Genomic DNA, 21,265 nt, shown 5'->3' with positions numbered 1-21,265 from the left:
GGAGTTTAAGACCAGTCTGGGCAACATAGTGAGACACCATATCTGCTAAATTAAAAAAAAAAAAAAAAGCAAAGCAACCCCATGCACTAAGTTGGCAAAAGATTAGAACTAGCAAGAATTAAAACTCAGAACATTAGGATGAGAAAGAATCTTAGAGATAATCTAGTCTGCTCCTGCCATTCTAGGAATGTAGAAGCAAACCCAGACAGGTTGAGGGACATGCCCATCCTGGTGGCAAAGCCAAAACTGAAACCTTATTCCCCAGGTCAGTGCAGTCACTCAGGGTCTCACAAATCAATTTTGTGTTTTCTGTACCATACCGGCTTTCTAGTAGCCTCTCCCTGGATCTCACTGATTATCTTGAGAGTGCAAAAAAGCAATTGTTCATTATGTTTTTCAAAGTGGTGGTATCCATTGGCATCAACATTTGCATTTGGATAAAGTTATCTTTGGCACCTTTGAGCTTGCTAAGGATGTCAAGTGTGAAGTTTGCATTGTGCCTCAGTCTGCATCTTCCAACCATGACAGTTTTTTTGTTTGTTTGTTTTGATTTTTGTTTTTTTGTTTTTGAGATGGAGTTTCACTCTTGTTGCTCAGGCTGGAGTGCAATAGTGCGATCTCAGCTCACCACAACCTCCGCCTCCTGGGTTCAAGTGATTCTCCTGCCTCAGCCTCCCGAAGAGTTGGGATTACAGACATGTGCCACCACACCCAGCTAATGTTTTGTATTTTTAGTAGAGACAGGGTTTCTCCATGTTGGTCAGGCTGGTCTTGAACTCTTGACCTCAGGTGATCAGCCCGTCTTGGCCTCCCAAATTGCTTGGATGAAGAAGGGAATTAAATAATAGCAATAATAGTAAAATCAAAACCTTATAATTTGTAGTTGCTATATAATAAAGTAAATTTTGCTGTGTTGTATGCTGTTTAATATAAAACCTATCCCCAAGCTCTGCTTAAAATTAACTAACTCCCTGTAAAACCTACCTTATCTATTCTGCCCACATTCTCAGCAAAGTTCCCAGGCACCTCAAGACTCCTGTTTTTCTTGCTGAGCAGCTGCAAGGTCACAGGGCAAGATAATAACCAAAGAATGTACAGTGTGTTTCTCAAAAATGCTATTTTTAAATGTAACATACATCACAAGACATGTTGCAAATTAATTAATTAACTGTTCTTGGTTCTGACTTCTGTAAACCTGTTAGCTGCTGCTTCATCCTGAATGTATAAAAGTATCCCATTTTCTTTCTCCAGGGCTCAGACTTGGGATGCTAATCCTCTGAGCTGGTGGCCAACTTAACAAAATCCTCCTGTTTCACCCATTGGATTCTCTGGTCTCCTGGATACTCTGTAACAGGGATTACAGGTATGAGCCACCATGCCTGGCCAACAGTTTTTTTTTTTTTTTTTTTTTTTTAAATAATTTTATTAGATAGCTGTGGTGGCTCACGGGTGTAATCCCATTACTTTGGGAGGCTGAGGTGGAAAGATTGCTTGAGTCCAGGAGTTTTGAGACCAAGCTGGGCAACACAGACCTCCTCCACACAAAAAAAAAAAAAAAAAGAAAAAAAGAAAAAAAATTAGGTTGGTGTGGTGGTGCATGCCTGAAGTCCCAGTTACTCAGGGGCTGAGGTGGGAGGATCACCTAGGCCCAGGAGGTCCTGGCTGTAGTGAGCCAAGATCACACCACTGCACTTCAGCCTGGGGCAAGAGAGCAAGACCCTATCTCAGTAAAAAAATCAATAAATGAAATGTTTCAATTCAATAAATGATGAATGCTTCAGTGTGGCTTTCAGAAACGTTTTGCCTAAAAAGTTGTGTATTAGCATTAAATACATTGTATGTGTATTATGTGTGAGGCACTGGAGCTAAAATGGGAAACACAGTTTCTACACTTACAGAGCTTGTAGTGTAGTCATTAGTCACTGTATGTTCTCAACCCAAAACACACTAGAATGACTTTTTCAGAAAACCTTCAGGAAAACACAACATACACAAAGGAGCAATGCAGTATCAACTTTACTGCATGATAAAGAGACCATAGGCCAAAATTGTATTGTATATGGAAATGATGTTTGGATTTTGTTTTATTTTTTGTTTTTGTTTGTTTACCATTGTAAAAGTAATACATCACCACATATACATTACGAACACACACGTGCGTTTGAAAAGCCTTAACAATTGGCCTGGATAAATATATAAAGAACTATCAAAACTCAGCAATAAGAAAACAACTATATAAATAAATATAATATTTGAACTGACACCTTGAAGACAATAAAAGAATGATAAACAGGCAGGGCGAGGTGGCTCACACCTATAATCCCAGCACTTTGGGAAGCTGAAGCGGGTGGATCACCTGAGGTCAGGAGTTTGAGACCAGCCTGGCCAACATGGCGAAACTCTCTCTATACTAAAAATACAAAAATAAGCTAGGTGTGGTGGTGCATGTCTAATAGTCCCAGCTACTCAGGAGACTGAGGCAAAAGAATCACTTGAACCCAGGAGGCAGAGGTGGCAGTGAGCTGAGATTGCATCACTGCACTCCAGCCTGGGCAACAGACTGAGATTGTCTCAAAAAAATAGAAAGAATGGCAAACAAAATACAACAGATTTTTTCATAGTCCATAAGCATGATGAGTGGGTTTTCATGTTCATGTGTGAGGTGCGCCTCCCTCAAACCTCGTTATGATGTCAACACATTGCCTATCTGATGTGAGAAGAAATAAAACAGTGAAAAGTCAGTCTACAGAATGGGAGAAAATAATTGCAAATCACACATCCAATAAGGAGTTCAAAATATATAAGGACCTCAATGGCAAGGAAACAATTTAAAAATGGGCAAAGGACCTAAGTAGACATTTCTCAACAGAAGACATATAAATGGCCAAAAGGTTAGTGTTGGTGAGGATATGGAGAAAATGGAACCCTCGCATGCTGTTGGTGGGAATGTATATCAGTGCAGCCATTATGGCAAACAGCATGGAGTTTCCTTGAAAAACTAAAAATAGAACCAACAGTTTGTATGATCCAACAATCTCACTTTTGGGTATATATACCCAAAAATTGAAAATCAGTATTTTGAAGAGATAACATCTGCACTCTCATGTTTATTGCAGCACTATTCACAATAGCCAAGACATGGAATCAAGTGTCCATTGCCAGATGAATGGATAAAGAAAATGTGAATACATATATATATATATCTTTTTTTTTTTTTTTGAAACATAGTCTTGCTTTGTAGCCCAGCAAAGTGATGCGATCTCGGCTCACTGCAACCTCTGCCTCTTGTGTTCAAATAATTCTCCTGTGTCAGCCTCCAAAGCAGCTGAGATTATAGGCGCCTGCCACAGCTAATTTTGTATTTTTAGTAGAAGTGGGGTTTCATCATGTTGGCCAGCTGGTCTCAAACTCCTGACCTCAGGTGATCCACCCACCTCGGCCTCCCAAAGTGCTGGGATTATAGGTGTGAGCCACTGCATCCCGCCTAAAAAAAATTTTTTTTTCAAAGAACAAAACCCCAAACCTGATAATACCAACTGTAGACAAGAATGTGGAGCAAATGGAACTGGTCATACATTGCTGGTGAGAATGCAAAATGATACAACTGCTCTGGGGAAACAGTTTAACAATTTCTCATGAAGTTAAACACATGCTTACCATTTAAATGTGTACTTACTATTTGACCTAGCAGTCTCGTAGGTGATTTTCACGCAAGAGAAATGAAACTTACGTTTGCACGAAACCTGTACTCAAATGTATATAGCAGCTTTAAGGCTGGGCACGGTGGCTCACGTTGGCTCACGGTGGCTTGCACTTAATCCAAGCACTTTGGAGGCCAAGGCAGGCGGATCACCTGAGGTTGGCAGTTCAAGACCTGAGGTTGGGAGTTCAACACCAGACTGACCAACATGGTGAAACCCTGTCTTTAAAAAAAAAAGAAAAAAATAGCAGCTTTATAATTGCTAAAAACTGGAAACAGGGCATGGCTCACGCCTGTAATCCCAGCACTTTGGGAGGCCAAGGTGGGTTGATCACGAGGTCAGGAGTTCGAGACCAGCCTTGCCAACATGGTGAAATGCTGTCTCTACCCCACCCTCCCCCCCAAAAAATTAGCTGGGCATGGTGGCACATGCCTGTAATCCTAGCTATTCAGGAGGCTGAGGCAGGAGAATTGTTTGAGCCCAGGAGGCAGAGGTGAGCTGAAATTGTGCCACAGCACTCCAGCACTCCAGCACTCCAGCCTGGATGACAGAGAGACTTTGTCTCAGAAAAAGAAAGAAAGAAAGAAACCAGTATCTTTCAGTTGGTAAGTAGTGTGGAATACAGTTGGCAATAAAAAAGAATAAGTTGTTTTGTACTACAACTTTGATGAATCTCAAATGCATTATGCTAAGTGAGAAAAAGACTCAAAAGGCTATGTATGATATGATTTTCTTATGTGATATTCTGAAAAGGCAAAACTATAGGGACAGAAGACAAATCAGTGGTTGCTAGGGATTAAGAGTGGCAGCAGGGTTTGACCATGAAGGAGTTTTGGGGGTGACAAGATATTGGTTTTTTTTTTGTTTGTTTGTTTTTTGAGATAGAGTCTTGCTTTGCTGCCCAGGCTGGAGTGCAATGGTGCAATCTTGAGTCACTGCAAAAAGTGGAAACAAAGGAAGTAAATATGACAACGTGCTAATGATATGTCATGAGATTATCAGTGTTTGCTTTATTATTGTACTGCTATTTTTTTAAATTGGCCAACATACAAACTACCAAAATATATCCCTTTTGGAGAAAGTTTAGAAAAGACAGAAAAGCAGATAGAAAAAAGTCACCAGTTGTCTTTAGACACTGTATTTTTTATCCTTTTCTACATGTCTTTTTGCATAATGAAAAGTGTACAATAAGAACAATTTACCCTTTGGTTTTACTTAGTATATTCTAAACTTATTTCCTTTGCCTTTTTTTTTTTTTTTAAGACAGAGTCTTGCTGTGTTACCCAGGCAGAAGTGCAGTAGAGCAATCATGGTTCACTGCAGCCTTGACCTTCCTGGGTTCAGGTGATCCTCTAGCCTCAGCCTCTAGAGCAGTTGGGATTTCAGGTGCATCCATGCCCAGCTATTTTTTTTGTATTTTTTGTAGAGATAGGGTTTAATCACTTTGCTCAGGCTGGAACTCCTCAGCTCAAGTGATCCACCTACCTTGGCCTCCCAAAGTGCTGGGATTACAGGTTTGAGCCACTACCCTTGCCTACCCCTTTGTCTTAAATGATCTTTGAAACATTATTTGCAATCTCAAAGCCTGCAGTTATCTCACCAACTGGTGTCATTGGGGATGCAGGCATTTCTGTAATATTAAATTGGTATATTTCACCTCTCTAGTGTTGGAGTACAAATTAGGGTATGTTTGCACGAATCCTGTGAATTATAATTGCTCTGAATCATTGTAATTTGATTAACAGAAGTCCTACTTTGGGGTTTATTTATATATTTATTTATTTCAGACAGAGTCTCACTCTGTTGCCCAGGCTAGAGTGCAATGGCAAGATCTTGGCTCACTGCAACCTCTGCCTCCTGGATTCTAGCAATTCTCCTGCCTCAGCCTCCTGAGTAGCTGGGATTACAGGTGTCTGCCACCATGCCTGTCTAATTTTTGTATTTTTAGTAGAGATGGGGTTTCACCATTTGACCAGGCTGGTCTCGAACTCCTGATCTCATGATCAACCTGTCTTGGCCTCCCAAAGTGCTGGGATTACAGATATGAGCCACTGTGCCCGGCCCAATTTTTTTGTATTTTTAGTAGAGATGGGGTTTCACCATGTCAGCCAGGCTGGTTGTGAATTCCTGATCTCAAGTGATCCACTCACCTCAGCCTCCGAAAGTGTGGGATTACAGGTGTGAGCCACCATGTCTGGACTACTTTGGAATTTTTCTCTACAATGTTTTCATGTTGTTAATGTAGCTGGGGGTCTAACATCACTGCTGGTCACTTAATCCTGCTGGAAGCCACTAGGATATGCCATCTCTGTGTAGTGCACTGTCAAGGAGAGCCATAGCAAAATAACAGGTTCATGCTGTCAGTGCTTTTGTGGAGAGGTCCACCTCCTGAGGTTCACTCCTATCATCATTTTCTCCTAAGGCATTAGATGATGCCTCTCTAGTCCAGCACTCACTACCCCCTTTTCACATTCTTCTTCTTCTTTTTTCTTTCTTTCTTTCTTTTTTTTTTTTTTTTTTTGAGACAGGATCTGGCTCTGTCACCCAGACTGGAGTGCAGTGGCATGATCATGGCTCACTGCAGCCCTGACCTCCCAGGCTCAAGTGATCCTCCTGCTTCAGCCTCCTGAGTAGCTGGGACTACAGATGAACATCACAATTCCCAGCTAATTCTTTCATTTTTTTGTAGAGACAGGACTTCACTAAGTTGCCCAGGATGGTCCCAAATTCCTGGACTCAAGTGATTGGCCTGCCTCGGGGTCCCAAAGTGCTGGGATTACAGGCATTTGGCACCTTGGCCTTCACATTCTTATATACCCTTCTGTTTCCTTAGCTGTGAAATGGAGATAATGACATAGGTTTAATTCATGTGGAATGCTTAGCACAGTGCCTGGTACTTGATGGATTTTTTTCTTTCTACTTGAAATTTATTTTTGAGCCGGGCATGGTGGCTCATGCCTATAATCCTAGCACTTTGGGAGACCAAGGCAGGCAGATCACCTGAGGTCAGGGGTTCAAGACCAGCCTGGCAAACATGGTGAAACCCTGTCTCTACTAAAAGTACAAAAATTACCCAGGCGTGGTGCCACACACCAGCAACCCCAGCTACTTGGGAGCTGAGATGCAAGAATCGCTTGAACCGGGAGACGGAGGTTGCAGTGGTCCAAGATCACGCCACTGCAATCCAGCCTGGGCAATAAAGCAAGACTCTGTCTCAGAAAAACAAAAATTTGTTTTTGAGTAATATAAAACTCTCTGAATCCCTCTTTTTCTGAGCTGCTTCTCCACTTGAGTGCATCACACATCATTGATTATTTAATTACACAGAATTGTGTACCATCTTCCTTGACCCCCAGATCTTTAGCCTTCCATGGTACCCTGTGTTTCTTTTTGTTGTGCTAGTCATAGTTGCAATTTTATTTCTTTTGTGAAATTGATTACCATATGACCCTTTTATTGAAGTACTGTGAAGGCAGGAAACATGACTGGTTTTTACAGTATTTTCAACACCTAGCACAGTACGTGGTACACAGTAGGGCCTTAATAAATATTTGTAAAATAAAGTTCACGAATGCCTATGTTTGTAGTTTTAATTGCTCTAAAGTAAATATCTCGCCTGGCACTGTGGCTCATGCCTGTAACCCCAGAACGTTGGGAGGCTGAGGCAGGTGGATCATGAGGTCAGGAGATCAAGACCATCCTGGCCAACATGGTAAAGCCCCATGTCTACTAAAAAATTAGATAGGCGTGGTGGTGCATGCCTGTAATCCCAGCTACTGGGGAGGCTGAGGCAGGAGAATCGTTTGAACTAGGGAGTCGGAGGTTGCAGTGAACCAAGATCGTGCCACTGCACTCCAGACTGGTGGCAGAGGGAGACTCCGTCTCACACACACACAAAAAAAGGTAAATATCTCATTTTCCAATTTCCACCAGAGTGCTCTGCACGGAGTAGGTCTAATTAATTTTTCTTCTTTACTAATCACCCATACCTTGTAAGAATTCAGTTAGTTGACTTTTTGTAGTTTATAAGCATGATTGGGTGTTCCTGTGTGTGTGTGAGATTTGCCACCCACGAACCTTGTTATGAAGTCGGCGCATTGCGTGTCCAACATGAGGAAAAAGAAATAAGAATTCAGTTAGTGGACCAGGCACAGTGGCTAAGACCTGTAATCCTTGTACTTTGGGAGGCCAAGGCAGGAAGATCACTTGAACCCAGGAGATCAGCCTAGGCAACATAGCGAAACTCCGTCTCAAACAACAAATAAAAATAATTAGCCGGGCATGGTGGTGCGCGCCTGCAGCCCACTACTCGGGAGGCTGAAGTGCGAGGCTCGCTGGAGCTCGGGACGTCAAGGCTGCAGTGAGCCGAGATGTTGCCACTGCACTCCAGCTCGGGCGACAGAGTGAGACCTTGTCTCAAACAAACAAACAAACAAAAAACCCAAAACCCAAACCTTAGAGGGGTGAAAAAAAAATTATAGTGTAAATATGCTAAATGAGTCAGCCTCGCGTCGGCTTCGTTCAGCCTCCGCTTTCGTTTGAACGGACCCTGGGGCGGAGGATCTTTTTGCGCACGCGCACAGCCTCTGGCCAGCTATTTCCCCCGGTGGGTTCCATCCCCTTCCGAGTGCGCGCGAAGACTACGGAGGTCGGCTCGGGAGCGCGCACGCAGCCCCGCCCCGCGACCGGCCCGCGAATCCCGCGGCGTCCGGCCTGGGTCGCTAAAGGAATGCCCCGGAGGGCGGAGAACCGGGACTAGGCCGAGGTAGGGGCGGAGGAGTCGGGCGCCTCGGAGTCCGGCCCGGAAGAGTCCATCCCGGAGGGGCCGGGCGCTGAGAAGGAGATGGAGGCCGGGCGGCCGCGGCCGGTGCTGCGCTCGGTGAACTCGCGCGAGCCCTCCCAGGTCATCTTCTGCAACCGCAGCCCGCGCGTCGTGCTGCCCGTGTGGCTCAACTTCGACGGCGAGCCGCAGCCCTACCCCACGCTGCCGCCGGGCACGGGCCGCCGCATCCACAGCTACCGAGGTACGGCCCGGCGCTCAGGCCCGACCCAGCGGGGACGATAGCACGGTCTCCTGGAGCCCTTTCCGCCCCGGGGTCCATTTTGCAGACGGGGAACTGAGGCTCCGAGAGGTGGGACACTTCCAGGGTGATGCTGCTCGCACGCGTCACAGTATTCTTCATAAGGCTGAATCGTTTGCATTTGAAGGTGGCTTCCTCCCACCGCCTCAGGTGTATTTTCCCTTAAAGAGCTCCATCCTTAACGCTCCATCTGTTCAGTCCTGATGACCCGCGTAGGCCAGCTCTGCGTAGTCCCTGCCCCCATGGAGAACACATTCCTCCTGGGAGACAGCCAGATGCAGAAACAGATAGGAACAAGCCAGGGTCGTGCTGGCGCAGGAAGAGCCGAGCGTGTGTGGCCTGGTAGCTTGGCCTACCCTCCTGCTGGGAGACGGAGGGGTTGCGGTTGTGTGGTTTCAGCTAAGGGGCGCTTCCCAGGGAAGGAAGGGAGCAGGATGGAGTAGGAGCTAGCCAACCCAAGGTTAAGAGGCGAGAGTTCTAGACATGCATGTGTTGAGACCTGGAGTCTTGGGAGAGGACGCTCAAAAGGTGATTTTACCCCTAGGAATATGGGGCCGTTGATATTGTCTTTTTAATTATTATTATTTTTTAAATTAGACTTTAAGTTATGGGATACATGTGCAGATCGTGCAGGTTTATTAGGTATACACGTGCCATGGTGGTGGTTTGTTGCATCTGTCACCCCGTCATCTACATTAGGTATTTTTCCTAATGCTATCCCTCCCCGAGAATTTTTTTTTTTTTTTTTTTTTTTTTCTTGAGACGGAGTTTCACTCTTGTTACCCAGGCTGGAGTGCAATGGCGCGATCTCGGCTCACCGCAACCTCCGCCTCCTGGGTTCAGGCAATTCTCCTGCCTCAGCCTCCTGAGTAGCTGGGATTACAGACACACGCCACCATGCCCAGCTAATTTTTTTTTTTTTGTATTTTTAGTAGAGACGGGGTTTCACCATGTTGACCAGGATGGTCTCGATCTCTTGACCTCGTGATCCACCCGCCTCGGCCTCCCAAAGTGCTGGGATTACAGGCTTGAGCCACCGCGCCCGGCATGAGAATTTTTTATTTTTTTATTTTTTTCGTGATGGAGTCTTTGCTCTGTCGCCCAAAGTAGAGTGCGGTGGCGCAATCGCATCTCACTGCAGCCTCCGCTCCCCGGGGTCGAGTGGTTCTCCCACCTCAGCCTCCCGAGTAGCTGAGATTACAGGCGTGCACCACCATTCCCAGCTAATTTTTTGTATTTTTAGTAGAGACGGGGTTTCACCATGTTGGCCAGGATGGTCACGGTATCTTGATCTCGTGACCCGCCTGCCTGAGCCTCTCAAAGTTCTGGGATTACAGGCTTTAGCCACCACGCCCAGCCCATTTTAAGTTTTTAATCAGGGTCATGATATTGACAGATTTACTTACTGAAAAGCTCACCCAGCTTGCAGGTTTGAAGGGGGAAGACTACTGTTGAGGAAGCAGTTAAGTAGTTGTGAAAACCCAGGTGAGGAATAACTAGGCCTTATCTAAGGTGCTGGCGCTAATCTTCCCTTAGCCTTCAAGCAGAGAAGTAGTCCTAGTCACACTTAATCTTTTTTTTTTTTTTGAGACTGAGTCTCATTCTGTTGCCCAAGCTGGAATGCAGTGGCGTGATCTTGGTGGCTCACTACACTCTCCGCCTCCTGGGTTCAAGCGATTCTCCTGCCTCAGCCTTCCAAGTAGCTGGGATTATAGGCAAGCGCCACCACACCCAGCTAATTTTTCGTATTTTCATATTTTAGTAGAGATGGGGTTTCTCCATGTTGGTCAGGCTGGTCTTGAACTTCCGACCTCAGGTGATCCACTCACCTTGGCCTCCCAAAGTGCTGGGATTACAGGAGTGAGCCACCGCACCTGGCCTTTATTTTTATTTTTAGTAGAGATGAGGTCTTGCTTATGTTGCCTAGGTTGAGATCCTGAGACTCCATCTCTTTTTTTTTTTTCCCTTGAGACTGATTCTTGCTCTGTCACCCAGGCTGGAATGCAGTGGCATGATCTTGGCTCACTGCAACCTCTGCCTCCCCGGTTCGAGTGATTCTCCTGCCTTTAGCCTCCTGAGTAGCTGGGATTACAGGCATGTGCCATCACTCCCAGCTAATTTTTTTGTACATTTAGTAGCGATGGGGTTTTGCCATGTTGATCAGGCTGGTCTTGAACCCCTGACCTCATGATCCACCCGCCTCAGCCTCCCAAAGTGGGCATTAGCTACTGTACCCAGCCTGAGACCTCATCTCTTAAGAAAATGGAATTACTGGCCGGGCGCGGTGGCTCAAGCCTGTAATCCCAGCACTTTGGGAGGCCGAGGCGGGTGGATCACGAGGTCAAGAGATCAAGACCATCCTGGTCAGCAAGGTGAAACCTCGTCTCTACTAAAAATACAAAAAGTTAGCTGGGCATGGTGGTGCATGCCTGTAATCCCAGCTACTCAGGAGGCTGAGGCAGGAGAATTGCCTGAGCCCAGGAGGCGGAGGTTGCGGTGAGCCGAGATCGCGCCATTGCACTCCAGCCTGGGTAACAAGAGCGAAACTCCGCCTCAAAAAAAAAAAAAAAAAAAAATGGAATTACTTTTGAAGGTACTTAATGCCACTGAATTGTACATTTAAAATTGTTAAAATGGTAAATTTTCGAGGCAGGTGGATCCACCTGAGGTCAGGAGTTTGAGACCAGTCTGACCAATAAGGTGAAACCCTGTCTCTACTAAAAATACAAAAATTATTTGTGTGTGGTGGTGTGCGCCTGTGATCTCAGCTACTCGTGGTCCCAGCTATTCGTGGTCCCAGCTATTTGGGAGGCTGAGACAGGAGAATTGCTTGAACCTGGGAGGTGGAGGTTGTAGTGAACCAAGATCCTGCCACTGCACTCCAGCGTGGGCAACAGAGCAAGACTCTGTTTCAAAAAATAAGTAAATAATAAAACGAAATGGTAAATTTTATGTATATTTTATCAACATTTTTTTTTTCTTTTTTTTTTTGAGACGGAGTTTCACTCTTGTTACCCAGGCTGGAGTGCAATGGTGCGATCTTGGCTCACCGCAACCACCGCCTCCTGGGTTCAGGCAATTCTCCTGCCTCAGCCTCCTGAGTAGCTGGGACTACAGGCACGCACCACCATGCCCAGCTAATTTTTTGTATTTTTAGTAGAGATGGGGTTTCACCATGTTGACCAGCATGGTCTCGATATCTCCACCTCGTGGTCCACGCCCCTTGGCCTCCCAAAGTGCTGGGATTACAGGTGTGAGCCACCGCGCCCGGCCACCAGTTTACATTTTTAAAAATAACGCCCCAGGAACAAGTGCTGTATTTATTCTGAGACAACCTCCTCCTTAAACAGAATCTTAGGGCTGGAGGCTTGCTTCCTGCCCTCTTTTGTATATGATGTATTTCTTTTGAAAATTCAGTTATAATTTACACCCAGTAAAATGCACAGATCTTAGGGTTTGATGAATTTTCTCTCGACATGTTTTTGCACTTCCTTGTTTTTAAGAAGCACTGATTTGAGGAGACAGTGGCTTTCTCTCTTTATTTTGCAGGGTTTGCTGTGATTTGTAATCACGTCCTTGACCTAGGCTTCCCTTTTCCACCATGGTGGCAGAAAGAGCGTGGGATTTAGAGCTTCAAGTGCGTGTTCTTTGCTTACTGTCTTGTACCTTGAGTATGTCATTTGCCCTCTCAGACCTGTTTTCTCATCTGTAAATGGATCTGTTGTGAGGACTGACTTGAGATACTGTTACTAGTAGGGCTTTGTATGCCATGTAAGCAGAGTAAAAGGCAAGCTTTTTGTGTAGGTCAGGGGAAATGAAGAAAATAGGTGCCCTGACTCAGACCATTGTGGCTCGTTAACAACCTTTTTGCTTGTCCTAATAGGTCACCTTTGGCTCTTCAGAGATGCAGGGACACACGATGGGCTACTGGTTAACCAAACTGAATTATTTGTGCCATCTCTTAATGTTGACGGACAGCCTATTTTTGCCAATATCACACTGCCAGGTACTGATGTTCAGTCTTACTTTTTAAAAAGATAAGGTTGTTTGTTGTAATAAGTATTGGATAGGCCACTTGAAAAATTAAGGCCAGTCTTTAATTTTTGCCTGATGTCAGGCAAAGTATCCAATCTTTCTGTATGCTATTCTGTACCATAAATAAAATGGAAGTGATGTATTTGTATGTTCTGTGTTAAACAAAAATGATATGGTGTCGGGCCGGGCACGGTGGCCCAAGCCTGTAATCCCAGCACTTTGGGAGGCCGAGGTGGGTGGATGACAAGGTCAAGAAATCGAGACCATCCTGGTCAACATGGTGAAACCCCGTCTCTACTAAAAATACAAAAAATTAGCTGGGCATGGTGGCACGTGCCTGTAATCCCAGCTACTCAGGAGGCTGAGGCAGGAGAATTGCCTGAACCCAGGAGGCGGAGGTTGCGGTGAGCCGAGATCGCGCCATTGCACTCCAGCCTGGGTAACAAGAGCGAAACTCCGTCTTGGGAAAAAAAAAAGAAAAAAAAAAAATGATATGGTGTCTCAAAAGCACTTTGGGCTCTTAAGAGACAAGTGAGATGAAGGTATTACACCATACGTTAGTTTTGTAGAATTGTAGAATTACGAATGCCTATTGTTTCCCTGGCCGAATTGTGACCTGGAGACCCAGGAGAACAATGTGTAGAGTGTGAGATATTTCGGCTTATTTCTTGTTGACGTCTAATTTTTTTTTTTTTTTTTTTTTTTTTTTTGAGACTGAGTCTTGCTCTGTCACCCAGGCTGGAGTACAGTGGCACGATCTCAGCTCACTGCAACCTCTGCCTCCTGGGTTCAAGTGATTCTCCTGCCTCAGCCTCCTGAGTAGCTGGGACTACAGGCACGTACCACCACACCCAGCTAATTTTTCTGTATTTTTAGTAGAGATGGGTTTTCACTGTGTTAGCCAGTATGGTCTTGTTTTCCTGACCTTGTGATGTGCCCGCCTCCACCTCCCAAAGTGCTGGGATTATGAGCCACTGCACCTGGCCTATGTGTTTTTATTTAACACAATCAAGCCCACAGTGCCAATAAGAGTTGGTTTTTTTTTTTTTTTTTTTTTTTTGAGACAGTCTCGCACTGTTGCCCAGGCTGGAGTGCAGTGGCATGATTTTGGCTTACTGCAACCTCTGCCTCCCAGGTTCAAGTGATTATTCTGCCTCAGCCTCCCAGCCTCCCAAGTACTTGGGGTTATAGGCGCCTGCTACCACACCCAACTAATTTTTATACTTTTAGTAGAGGTGGGGTTTCACCATGTTAGCCAGGCTGGTCTTGAACTCCTGACCTTAGGTGATCCGCTCACCTTGTCCTCCCTAAGTGCTGGGATTACAGGCATGAGCCACTGTGCCTGGCCTATTTTTTCTTTTTTTTCTTGCACTGTCACTCGGGCTGGAGTGCATTGATGTGATCTTGGCTCACTACAACCTCTGCCTCCTGGGTTCAAGCTATTCTCCTGCCTCAGCCTCCTGAGTAGCTGGGATTACAGGTGCCCGCCACCAGGCCTGGCTAATTTTTTGTATTTTCAGTAGAGATGGGGTTTCACTATGTTGGCCAGGCTGGTCTCAAACTCCTGACCTTGTGTTCTGCCTGCTTCGGCCTCCCAGAGTGCTAGGATTACAGGCGTGAGCTACTGGGCCTGGTAATTTTTTTTTTTTTCTTTTTTAATCATTGAAGATTGGCATAATACTTTACTATTTGTTTGAAGTTCAAATAATTTTTATCAGGGTAAACCCTAAGAAACTGATGTTCCTGTGGGTTGAAAGAAAAACACTAAAGACTGGCCAGGTGTGGTGGCTCATGCTTATAATCATGCCTGTAATTCCAGCACTTAGGGAGGCTGTGGTGGGAGGGTTGCTTGAGACCAGGAGTTCTTGACCAGCCTGGACAACAAAGTGAGACCTGAGCTCTACAAAAAAAAATTTTTTTAATTATCTGGGCATCTTAGCATGTGCCTGTAGTTGCAGCTACTTGAGAGGCTGAGGTGGGAGGATCCCTTGAGCCCAGGAGTTTGAGGCTTCAGTGAGCCATGATCACACCACCGCATTCTAGCCCAGGTGACAGAGCGAGACCCTATCTCAAAAAAAAGAAAAACAACACCCACAAATCTCCCAAATACATGGATTTTATAGGATTTAAACTAATGTGTGTGTATAGATTCTGTTTTAAGAAGTAGATATACAAAAATGAGCATTGAAGATTTAAATTTGGTAGATTTTGCCTTATAGAATACCCTTAAAGAGTACGTTTCCGAAGGCCGGGCGCGGTGGCTCACGCCTATAATCCCAGCACTTTGGGAAGCCGAGGCAGGTGGATCACGAGGTCAAGAGATCGAGACCATCCTGGTCAGCATGGTGAAACCCCATCTCTACTAAAAATACAAAAATTAGCTGGGCATGGTGGTTCATGCCTGTAGTCCCAGCTACTCGGGAGGCTGAGGCAGGAGAATTGCTTGAACCCAGGAGGCGGAGGTTGCGGTGAGCCGAGATCGCGCCATTGCACTCCAGCCTGGGTAACAAGAGCGAAACTCTGTCTCCAAAAAAAAAAAAAAAAAAAAAAGAGTACGTTTCCAGTGAGTGTAAAATAGGATACCCAATTCAGTTGTACTGGATTTTCTAAATACATAGAGTTTTAGTTATTCGTTCTGTGACTACTACCCCAAAACTAATAACTACTTCTTTTTTTGAGACAGAGTCTCACTGTGTTGCCCAGGCTGGAGTGCAGTGGCATCATCTTGGCTCACTGCAACCTTTGCCTCCTGGGTTCACCTGCTTCAGTAGCTGGGACTACAGGTGCAAGCCCCCAAGCCTGGCTAATTTTTTGTATTTTAGTGGAGATGGGGTTTCACCATGTTGACCAGGCTGGTCTTGAACTCCTGAGCTCAGGCAGTCCACCTGCCTTGGCCTCCCAGAATGCTAGGATTATAGGCACGAGCCACCGTGCCTGGCCCACCATTTTATTTGTTCCTAATTCTGTAGTCTAGGCTGGGCTCAGCTAGGCAGTTACTCTGCTGGCAGTAGTTGTTGGTGTGGCTGCCTTTTGCTGGCGGCTGGGGGCTGGGCCTGTCCCTCTTTTTTTTTTTTTTTTGAGATGGGGTATCATCCTGTCACCCAGGTTGGAGTGCAGTGGCATGATCTCAGCTCACTGCAACCTCTGCCTCCAGGGCTCAAGTGATCCTCCCACCTCAGCCTCCCCAGTCACTGGGATCACAGGTATGTACCACCATGAGTGGCTAATTTTTTGTATATTTTTTAGAGACAGGGTTTTGCAATGTTGCCCAGGCTGGTCTTGAACTCCTGAGCTCAAGTGATCTACCCATGTCGGCCTCCCAAAGTGCTGGGATCACAGGCATGAACCACTGTGCCTGGCCAGGGCCTCTCCCTCTTATGTGGTCTCTCCAGCAGGGTAGCTCAGGGCTTCCAAAAGTATAAAAGCAGAAGTTGACAGGCCTTTTTAAGGCTTAGGCCCAGAATTGCCAGTGTCACTTCATCCACTTTCAGTTAGTTAAAGCACTCAGGAGCCCAGCCAATTCAAGAGGAAATTATTACACAGAAGCATGAACACCATGAGGTTTCCATGGGCCATCAGCATAACACACTGCCACATACATGCACTCATTCTTTTTCTTTAAAGTGAGATGCATCTGTAGTAAAGCAGTTGTTGGTAAAGCCTCTTGCTCATTCCTTGTACTGAGACCCTAGTCTGCCACTGAGGATTTGGTTTTTGTCCTTCCAGTGTATACTCTGAAAGAGCGATGCCTCCAGGTTGTCCGGAGCCTAGTCAAGCCTGAGAATTACAGGAGACTGGACATCGTCAGGTCGCTCTACGAAGATCTGGAAGACCACCCAAATGTGCAGAAAGACCTGGAACGGCTGACGCAGGAGCACATTGCAAATCAACAGATGGCAGCGGAGATTTAAAAGTTCTGTTGAAACTTACACTCTTTCATCTCAGCTTTTGATGATACTGACGAGTCTTGATCTAGATATAGGACTTGTTCCTTACTCAGTTTCAAAGTGTCTCATTCTCAGAGTAAAATAGCCATCATTGTTTAAAAGAAAGTTAACTGACTTCACTAGGCATTGTGATATTCAGGGGGCAAACATCACAAAATGTAATTTAATGCCTGCCCATTAGAGAAGTATTTATCAGGAGAATGTGGTGGCATTTTTGCCTCCCAATAAGTCAGAACAGTTTGTGTGTAAGGAGGTTTGTATAAGTAATTCAGTGGGAATTGCAGCATACTGTTTAAGAAGCCAGTGGCATCTGCTTTTAATGGATGTGTAATATATCCATTTTGCATCCATAATGGTTGGTGACTTGTCCACCTCCTGCTTTGGGAAGACTGAGGCATCCTTGAGGAAGGGACAAGTCTTTCTCCTCTTTGAGACCCCAGTGCCTGCACATCATGAACCTTCAGTCAGGGTTTGTCAGAGGAACAAACCATGGGACTCTTTGGTAGGAAGTGCTTGGAGGTTCTCTATTTTTGTTGGGGGGTGGGAGAGGGGGCCTTAAAATGTGTACAGTAAACAAATGTCTTAAAGGGAATCATTTTTATAGGAAGCACTTTTTATAATTTTCCAAGTTGCACACTTTTCTCAGTCCAGTCTTGTTGAAGTGCTGTTTTATTTCTGTTTCTAAACTAGGATTAATTTTCTACAGTTGTGATAATAACATTTTTGTAACTTGACATCTACACAGAAGAATAGAAAATCTTCGTGTTTGATTCTAGTATTAATGGGCTACTATATTATAAATAAGTTTTTGCTAAATGTGGGTATTTCTGTTCCTTTTTGTAAATATGCGACATTCCTGATTGATTCGGCATTTTTCATCAGGCAGGACCTGGTGGCACTTCCACTTCCAACCTCTGACAGTTAACTCGTACCAGTGGATTCATGGAGTAGCCTGAAATGTTTCATAGTTTTCTAAATGTACAAATTATTATAGGCTAGACTTAAATTTATTAACTCAAATCCAATACTTCTGTCAGACTCAGTTTTTTATAACTAATAGCTTTTTTTGTTTTTCAATTTTTATTCTTATCCCCTAATAGCTTTTTTCTTTCTTTTTTTTTTGAGACGGAGTCTCGCTCTTGTCGCCCAGGCTGGAGTGCAGTGGCGCAATCTCCGCTCACTGTAATTGCTACCTCCCAGGTTCAAGCGATTCTTCTGCCTCATCCTCCTGAGTAGCTGGGATTACAGGTGCCCGCCACCACACCCGGCTAATTTTTGTACTTTTTTTTTGCTCTTGGCATCAAGGTGATCTTGTTGCATTTTTCTTTTGTTTCTTCTAATTTTTGTACTTTTAGTAGAGATGGGATTTTGCCATGTTGGCCAGACCAGGCTGGTCTCAAATCCCCTATAGCTTTTTTTTTTGAGACGGAGTCCCGCTCTGTCACCAGGCTAGAGTGCAGTGGTACACTCTTGGCTCACTGCAACCTCTGCGTCCCGGGTTCAAGTGATTCTCCTGTCTCAGCCTCTTGAGTAGCTTTTTCAAAAATCTCCCCAGTAGAGAAAAATTTGGAAAAGACAGAAAACTAAAAAGGAAGAAAAAAGATTCCTACTAGGTACACTTCTTAAATACAGCCACAATTAACATTTTGAACTATTTTCTATCAGCCTTTTTAGGGTATATTTTGGTTGGTGGTTTTTTACATAGTTGAGATTGTACTGTTTATACAGTTTTATACCTTACTTTTTCATTTAACTTTGTAACAAATATTTCTCCATGTTATAAGCTTTTCATAAACATTAGTATAGTCTTTTATAATTAATGTTTGTGGCTATTTCTTGGCATTGTTAATTTCTTATCCTAGCCTTTGGGCACAATTCCTATGCTCACAAACGAGAGTGATGGCTGGCATGATGGCTCATGCCTGTAGTCCCAGTACTTTGGGAGGCCAGTGTAGGAGGATTGCTTGAGCCCAGAACTTCAAGATGAGCCTGGGCTCATGGTAAGACCCCATCTATACAAAAAAATTTTTTAAATTAGCTGAGCATGGTGACACACATCTATAATCCTAGCTACTTGGCAGGCTGAGATGGAAAATTATTTGAGTTCATTAATTTGAGGTTGCAGTGAGCCAGGAGTATGCCACTGCATTCCAGCCTGGGGGACAGAGCAAGACCCTGCCTAAAAAAAAAAAAAAAAAATCGGGCCAGGCATGGTGGCTCACGACTGTAATCACAGCACTTTAGGAGGCTGAGGCAGGCAGATCACCTGAGGTCAGGAGTTCGAGACCAGCCTGGCCAACATGGTGAAACCCCGTCTCTACTAAAAATACAAAAATTAGCCAGGCGTGGTGGTGGGCACCTGTAATCCCAGCTACTTGGGGGGCTGAGGCAGGAGAATCACTTGAACCCACGAGTCGGAGGTTGCAGTGAGCTGAGATCGCACCATTGCACTCCAGCCTGGGTGACAGAGCAAGACTCCATCTCAAAAAAAAAAAAAAAAAAAAAAAAAAAAGAAATCAGAGTGAAGTGAATGAGACACTCCACAATTTTTCTTCTGATTTTAGCTCCTTTGAACATTCAACAAATAGTCTTTTTTTTTTTTTTTTTTTTGGCATGTGGTAGTAGTTCTCATTCAGTGACACACCTCTAAATATTTACATGTTTGTTGAAATGTTGGGTAGGGATGAAAAACTCTGGAATGCAGAGAGCTTCCTGTGCTGGAGTGGAAGGCAGCTGTGTGAGTTCCAGAGTGGGACAGGGTGCGATGTTTAAAGAAGTCCGCTGGTGCTGGAGTGGAACAGGGTGCAAGGTTTAAGGAAGCCCACTGATGCTGGAGTAGTAGTTCCACATTGGCTTTATTTTTTTTTTTTTAACCTGTCTTTGTGTCAAAATGATAGTTCATGTTCATCTTGTTAAAACATGTAGTTTGAGTACTGTGTTCTTGATGTTGTCCAAGTAGCATGAATAATGTATGTTTTTCATTTGAAATCTTGTGAATGTATCAAATGTATCGCTCTTAAGAGACTGTGAAGCTCCTATTTTAAGTTCTTTTTTTTTAAAGCTGTTCTTTAATACATTAAATGGTGCTGCGTAAAGGAAACAGGTAGGGTGTGTTGTGTAGTGTTTTAACCAGGTACTTTTCTCTCAGAGAGTTTCAAAACCTGTTTACATAAAGGCCCAGGATGGGAAGGAGATCCAGACGTAAGCCACCAGATTCATTCTGTCTCTTCTCTTTCCAACCCTGGATTTTTTTGTATTTAACATTGTTTCTTTTAGCTTTATTTTTCTTATAAAAGTAATATATCATTATAAAAAATTAAACACTACAGAAAAATATTAAGAAGAAAAGCATTCACAATGGGAAGTTTTTTTCCCATGAAAACAGAACCCGAAAAGGTAAGTGGTTAAAATTTCACCAGCAATTAATCATGTTGAGAATAAGGCCAGGTGAGGTGGCTCATGCCTGTAATGCCAGTACTTTGGGAGGTTGAGGCGGGCGGATCACCCGAGGTCGCGAGTTTGAGATCAGCCTGGCCAACATGGTGAAATCCCATCTCTACTAAAAATAATAAATTAGCGGAGTGTGTTTGGCATGTGCCTGTAATCCCAGCTGCTTGCGAGGCTGAGGCAGGAGAATCGCTTGAACCAGCTACTCTTGAGGCAGAGGTCACAGTGAGCCGAGATTGCACCATTGCACTCCAGCCTGGGTGACAAGAGTGAAACTCTGTCTAAAAAATAAATAAATAAATAAATAAATATACACAAACACACACACATATATATATATATATATATATATAGAGAGAGAGAGAGAGAGAGAGAGAGAGAGAGACACTATAACAGTGAGGGCATGTGCTAGAAATCAGTGCACTAAGGATATGGACGATAGCAATGTTTTACACTCAATGTGTGAACACCAGTGTGAACTTTTCAGATACTTTCACCCTGGGTATCCCATTCTTAGCATCTCAGTCCCGTTCTCTGCTAGTCATGGGCTTCCTGATACCCCTTCAGTACAGGTTGAGTATCCCTAATCCAAAAACTCCAAATCCAAAATGCTCCAAAATCCAAAAGTTTTTGAATGCTAACATGATGCCACCAGTGGAAAATTCCACAAGTACTTAACACAAACTTTGTTTCATGTGCAAAATTACGGAAAACATTGCTTAAAATTACCTTCAGGCTGTGTGTATAACATATGGAACTGGTGTTATGAAGTATATGTTTTCTTTTTTTATTCCTGGCTCAGCTCCCGTAGTCCTTGTTATAGATGTGAGCCACCTTGCCTGGCTCAATTTTTTTTTTTTTTTTAACTTTTTATTTTTTGAGGAGTTTCGCTCTTGATGCCCAGGCTGGAGTGCAATGGCATGATCTCGGCTCACCCCCACCTCCTGGATTTGAGTGATTCTTGTGCCTCAGCTTCCCAACTAGCTAGAATTATATGCATGTGCCACCGCTCCTGGTTAACTTTGTGTTTTTAGCAGAGATTTCTCCATGTTGG

At 44.3% G+C, this 21,265-nt stretch overlaps 1 protein-coding gene and 2 non-coding genes across 3 annotated transcripts; all 3 read left to right on the top strand.

Moving 5' to 3' along the window:
- The first annotated feature begins 2,609 nt into the window (after positions 1 to 2,609).
- Positions 2,610 to 2,713, top strand: LOC120367671 (small nucleolar RNA U13). Its single transcript, XR_005581995.1, has one exon. It is a non-coding gene; the product is annotated as a small nucleolar RNA U13 (small nucleolar RNA).
- Positions 2,714 to 7,711: 4,998 nt separating this feature from the next.
- On the top strand, positions 7,712 to 7,812 carry LOC120367674 (small nucleolar RNA U13). The gene has a single exon (XR_005581998.1). It is a non-coding gene; the product is annotated as a small nucleolar RNA U13 (small nucleolar RNA).
- A 369-nt stretch (positions 7,813 to 8,181) lies between these two features.
- On the top strand, positions 8,182 to 19,870 carry VHL (von Hippel-Lindau tumor suppressor). The gene is given in 3 exon segments (XM_010337787.3): positions 8,182 to 8,725; positions 12,666 to 12,788; positions 16,544 to 19,870. Coding segments are annotated over 3 exon segments (837 nt in total). The 5' UTR covers positions 8,182 to 8,196; the 3' UTR covers positions 16,729 to 19,870.
- Positions 19,871 to 21,265: the final 1,395 nt, after the last annotated feature.

This window comes from Saimiri boliviensis, chromosome 8 (genome assembly GCF_048565385.1).
Source record: "Saimiri boliviensis isolate mSaiBol1 chromosome 8, mSaiBol1.pri, whole genome shotgun sequence".
NCBI lineage: Eukaryota > Metazoa > Chordata > Mammalia > Primates > Cebidae > Saimiri > Saimiri boliviensis.
Note: the sequence above shows the minus strand (reverse complement) of the source record. Positions and strands in the feature narration are given on the sequence as shown.